The sequence below is a fragment of the Anoplopoma fimbria genome, chromosome 8 (assembly GCF_027596085.1).
Source record: "Anoplopoma fimbria isolate UVic2021 breed Golden Eagle Sablefish chromosome 8, Afim_UVic_2022, whole genome shotgun sequence".
Lineage (NCBI taxonomy): Eukaryota > Metazoa > Chordata > Actinopteri > Perciformes > Anoplopomatidae > Anoplopoma > Anoplopoma fimbria.
The window spans coordinates 26823669-26829668 of NC_072456.1; the positions used below are offsets into that span (position 1 = coordinate 26823669).

At 41.4% G+C, this 6000-nt stretch overlaps 1 protein-coding gene across 12 annotated transcripts in view; it reads left to right on the plus strand.

Annotated features, from left to right (window-relative positions):
- The window catches only part of fryl (furry homolog, like), an 82472-nt gene that overhangs the window by 75935 nt on the left and 537 nt on the right, over positions 1-6000 (plus strand). For 9 of the 12 annotated variants that reach the window (XM_054602217.1, XM_054602216.1, XM_054602215.1 and 6 more), the window contains 4 exons: positions 571-588; positions 2050-2160; positions 3459-3652; positions 4623-6000. The exon at positions 4623-6000 is cut by the window's right edge and continues 537 nt beyond it. In XM_054602217.1, coding sequence (XP_054458192.1) covers positions 571-588; positions 2050-2160; positions 3459-3652; positions 4623-4875 — 576 coding nt within the window. In that variant the 3' untranslated portion in view covers positions 4876-6000. The remainder of the gene's footprint in view (positions 1-570; positions 589-2049; positions 2161-3458; positions 3653-4622) is intronic. The other 3 variants (XM_054602209.1, XM_054602214.1, XM_054602219.1) reach the window with 1 other exon arrangement.

Here is a 6000-nt window from a genome sequence, read left to right on the forward strand (position 1 = left end):
TGGTTGATTCCTTTATTTTCAGTATGGAAGCTCAGAAAAAATCTACTCTTTCCCAGAAAAATATGACACTTTTTTTAACCATATAATGAGAGCGTTCTGTGGAAAATATTCATGACAAAAATGAACGTTATAAAAATATACTGACTCACAAATTATCCGGTGTGTAAAGGCCTTTAGGTTAAAACTGATGTTTTCAGTCACAAGAGCAACACATCCAGATATATTCTACTCCTCCCTCTTTCCTGTAGCCTCCCCCATATCTTCTCTCTCCTCCATCACACATGCTGTTATTCAGCCCTTCAGAATAAAGGTTTTCTCTGTCACTGCTGAAGTGAGCTCACCTCAAGACTCCCTCACCTGTACGAGGTGAAGACGATAAAACCTCCGCTCTGCCCGTCAGGTCACTGTGTCTCAGCTGCCATGTTTAAGCTCACTAATTCTTGATCTTTCTCTCCTTCTGTTTTGTTTGTTTGTTGTTGTTGTTGTTGTTGTTTTGTGTGTGTGTGTGTGTGTGTGTGTGTGTGTGTGTGTGTGTTTGTGTGTGTGTGACCTGCTCTCCTTCTTGCTTAGCAAATGGAAAATCTAGCAGTAAGTGGTTCTCATATTATAGACTCTTAATAATAATAATCATGACATCCGGACAAAATCACTGACCATCTCATCTCTCTCTGTACATACCTGCACTGTTGGCAACCACGACCCCCGACCCCCCTCTGTATCTCTGTCTTTGCCTTGATTGGTCACGTAACCCAACTCTCCCAATCCACCCAGTCATAGTTTTTCTCGTTATCCTGAATGCCAACATGTGCTTTTTCTTCTTCTGTTGCTGGATAATCAATGATCAAACCCGCTTTGTTCTGCACACTGATTCTGTCTGCAGATAGAAGGAAGATGTTTTGAATAGAGTAGAGTTACTGATGATTCCAGAGCGGGTTCTTGCGTTATCGATGGTAGAGAGATCATAGTGACTACGTTTACATGAACCTTAATATTCCATTATTAATCCTTAATATGATACGGGTCATTTGAATGATTAAGACACGTGAGATTTGTCGATATTATTCTGGCTTTTAGGAGCATTCTTAGGACATCAGAATATGCATCTCAATCGAGGTTTTAACTGCAGGTTGCAACACACATAGTTTGCAAAGCTGGAGTAGAGATGCATGCCTACAAGAAAAGAAGAAGAAGAAACACGCCTACTTTTAAACATTATGAAAGATGTTTATTGTATTTTTTGTAACTGAAGTTACTGTTACTGTACGCTGCTGGAGACCCCGGCTGTATTGCTTGACCTAATGGAGGGGAAGGGAGGCATGGGAGAACCAGAACCAGAACCAGGACTGAGCAGGGCAGACTGTCTCTAAAGTGACTTAAAGGGAGTCTGGTGAACGGAAACACTACCACTTTTGTCCACAGGGACCGCCAGAATCAAGTTCCTTGCAGTAACCTCGAAAGTGACTTAAAGGGCGTGGCCGTAGGGCGTACGTCACGGGGCGTTTTACATGAATCATAATATGCAAATATTAGTGGAATATTTATCTTAATCTAGCCACGTGAACAGGCAGGAATACCGTCTGGAATATTCTGTGCATGTAAACGTAGTCCTTGTTGTCAGGATTAGGTTACTTTTCAGTTTGCATGTGTATTGTTCCATTCCCATAACTGTTCAAATTACCTTTTTTGTTTCTCCTGCCTCCATGTTTTCCTGGATTAGGGTCTGACCTCTCAGTAATCACTTCTTTGGGTCGTTCCTCTTATTAGCCGTCCTGCTCACAGTGGCCTCCGTCACAGGAGGGTGGTGATGGATAGTTTCATAATTGAGATCTCATGACTAATTCTACCACAGTAGACTCACCTTCTCGCTCCACGGCCCCGACCTGACGGCCCTTTGCTCTCGGCCACGTTAACCCTTTTCATCTCCTCCCACGTCTTTAACCCAGGAAACCCATCCGTCTAATCACACGATCATCACAGTGACCTTAAAAGTGTCAAGATCGACCGTTATGATTCCCGGTGCGTGACTGTGTTGTGTTTCTGTCTCTGTAGGAGCTGGAGTTGTGTCGCAGGCTCTACAAGCTGCACTTTCAGCTGCTGCTGCTCTTCCAGGCGTACTGTAAGCTCATCAGCAGGGTGGACACCATCAAGAGAGAGGCAGAGGTGAGACCAAAACCAGACTGGACTTCAAAATAAACTGGATCTGCATGAACACATCTGTTGTTTAGGTTTTTTGACAGACGTAGAAATCACTTTGCCTTTAAAAGTCCTTTTATGAGAGACTCAAGAACAGAGACATTTTATTTTATTACATCATGCTGTCAGAGCGCTGTCCTCCACAGATTGTTGTCTCACTGCCTCGTTTTCCACAGTTTGTCATGAAAGGATTTTACATTCAAATATTATGCATAAACAAAAAAGCAGTAAGTTTTATTGTTAAAAACAAGCAGGGCTGGCTTGTCTTTTAACTACAGAATATTTAAAGGGATAGTAGTGATGTTTAGAAACAGACAGGAGAACCAGCACGGAGCAGATCAATGTTCTGCTGTGGACGTATTTTAGACTCCTAAAAGAATCAATATCAGTTTAAGTGAACGCTATATTTAGAATATTTTCACCTCTTTACCTTTATGACGGAGAACTGAAGCTGTTATCTATGCTCTCTACAAAGACACCAGACTACATTCACACAAACAGAGACTTAACCTCTCAGAACACAGGAGTTACTGCTCTACTGCTGCTAAGGATGGGATATTTCTTCGTGATTAAAAAAATACTCAGAATAAGTTGTTTGTGGTGAATTTCTGTTATTGGGTTAATCGTGAAGGTCCTCGCATGAGTGACTCGACAAAGCTGTGTTGCTTGCTATCATTGTAGAGAAGTGAAAAATAGAGCTTCATATAAAAATACAGGATGATCATGTAAGAAAGATCAGACATGATGTTATGCTCTCTTCAAAGCTACCAGACTCCATTCACAAAAACAGTAGTAGTTTGACTTTTGTGAATCCAAACTAACCCTTTAAATCACCAAACTCATTCAATAACCTAAACTAACCGATGGAGGCAGCAGTAGAACAGTAGCTCCTGTGTTCTGAGAGGTAGAATTACTGTTTTTGTGAATGGAGTCTGGTGTCTTTGTAGAGAACATAGAAGCTGGTTCTCCTGTCTGTTTATACAAACGCCATCTCCTGTAGTAAAACACTGACTATGGAGAAGAACCTCATACAAACATCACAGCGTTCCCTTTAAGACGGCCGCTTCTGGATGTGTGTTCCAGTCGATTTCTGCTTCTTGCTGGAGCTCCAATTAGATTTGTACCTAATGACATTAAATCATTTCTAACGGGGAGTGATGGGGTCAGCGGGTTCAGTTAATACTGAGTGGAGGTTTATTTTGCATGCTTGCGCTATGATATGCAGCACAATGAGATTAATGTCTCTGTGTCTTCTGTTTTCTAAGGTGACCAACATGTCTGAGGAGCTGACCGTCCTGGAGAGCTGTCTGAAGGAGGCGGAGACGGGAAACGACGGTCAGGAGGACGTCTGCATGTCAGAGTCTCCTCAGACCAACACGGAGACGGCCATCCAGTCTCTGATCGAGACTCTGAGAGCCAGAGACTTCTGCTCTGCTCTCACACAGGTCAAAGTCTTCAGGTGAGATCAACGTTTAGAACTCAAATCAACAACTAACGCAACTATTCCACAAATTGATAAAAGTCAACCAACCACAAAAAAAACAATTAAACTTGTTGCAGTTTACAGCTTTTCTCTCACTCTCATTGCAATTTCATTACAATCTCCTGCATATCTTTCCAATATAAATGCATTTGGGTTTTAATATCTTAAACAATTAAATGTTAGACTGATTGATCATTAAAATATAAATTATTTTCAACAGTAAAATGTATTACTCAGACACAGTGCTTTGCTGAAAACATGCTGCTGTAAATCACATACTAGTGTGACTAAACCTGTTGGCTAACTAAAGACATAAACCTACTTATCTACTGTGATGCAGTTTATTGATAAACTGGTACAAACGCTACCAACTTTTCCTCTTCTTGAAATGTAAAAGATGTAATGAACTGAAGATGTTTGAAGTCCGCGTTTCACCCAAAAAACTTTAATGCATGTTCGAAAGAAATATAACTAGCTGACCACTCAGGTCGTTTCTATAAGTTAAAAATAATACTTATATCTATAAAATAATATTTTGTTATATTATTATTATTTCTTTTTTTCTTTTTTCTTTTTTTTTCTTCTATTCTTCAATTTTATTTATTGTATTTTGATGTTTTTTATTTTTTATTATTTTATTTATATTTATTTATTGTATTATTAGACAACAACAAAAGGGACAAAAGCAAAATTATTTACTCTAATGTAGATTTTTTTGGTCTTCCTGTTTCCAAAGCATCTACAAACAAACTGTCCTTCTTTGTAAAATCTGTAGACATTTAATAGTGTTTTTATCAGTGAACTATTTGTGACAGTCACGTGATCGCTAGCACCAAGTTACAAAACTGTAGAGGTGTGCGACCAAGAGTTGTGACCTCTTGTGGAGCCTACAAACAAAGCTCAATAACACCACCTCCTCCTCCTCCTCCTCCTCCTCCATCTGCAGGTCTCTGTGGCCCAACGACATCTTCGGCAACGAGACGGACGACGCGGTCCAGACGCTCCTGCACATCTACTTCCGCCACCAGACGCTGGGTCAGACGGGCTGCCTGGCGGTGGTCGGGCCGAGCCGGGACCACTCCCAGGCCAGCGCCCGCCTCACCGAGCTCAACCTGCAGATCAGAGAGGCTCTGAGTCGGGCTCAGGCCTGCCAGCCCCTCTCCACCACCACCACCACCATGGTCAGCACTGGACTGTGAGAGCTGGTGGTTCTGGACTAGACTGGACTAATATTACCTCCCCTCTCCCCCCCTCGCTCTACACAGACCTCACCTCAGCTGTAGACAGAGGGCAGACAGCGAGGGGCTCCAGAGGAGGACGAGAGACTCCATCTTTAAAGGGCTAACGGATGAGTGGGAATAACTGTGACTCTTAATATATATTATTACGTATGAATGCTTCAAGCTAACATCTGTTCCCGGATTAAGCCAACGTGCAAAATTCAGTTGCAATAAGTCGTGTGGTGGTTTGACTGGGAAAGATAAGAGGACGCGGTGGGATTATAACTTTTATTTAGTTTTCTTTTTCTTTTTCTTTTGCTGGATCAGACCTGATGGGTCCATCACACCGACCTGTGGGGGGTCCGGGGCCGTATGATGGTATAGAAGCATGTAAAACGGCCGTAAACGTGTGAGGACACACGCCGTCAGGATTCAAGCAAAAAAACACATCTTGTTTAAAACGTTTTCAAAAAGCATGCTTGAAAAGAGGGGAGAAAAAAAAAAAAAAAAAGCACTGCAAGACTATTTTTTGGGAGAAATGTATTTTTTATTAGAGCTAACATCCTAGGTTGTAAAATGTTAGGATATTTAACATTGTAGCCCTGTGGGAGACGTTCGCCTTTCAGGGAGTGTAAAAAGAGAAATATATATATCTGTTTATTGATCTGCTTTTTGAGGAGCGTCAACGGGTCTCCGCGCAAAAAACAAAACTCACTCTTTAACCAAATAAGTAGCTGCCTTTAGAGACTCTTTGTGTGATTTATATATTGGATATTCTGGTATACGCTCACACACGGAAAATGCATATAGACCGGCTACGACTCATTATGGAAACATAACTTATTTTACTCTGTATATATTTTAGAAAATGTATAGTGTAAAACCAGTATTTTTTTCCCCCCCCTTGTACTTTTGTGTAATGCACTGTTCATCCTCGGAGGATGTATGTATAAAGCTACCGCGATGAGAGAGAAGCCGAGAGTCTTTAATGAAACGCCAATCACACAAACTTTCCCAAAGGCTGCCTTGGTTGTTTTGGTTGTGGTCTTGCAAAAAAATAAATAAAGGTGTGTGTTCGGAGGCTCGTTTGGGACCAGCCACCTG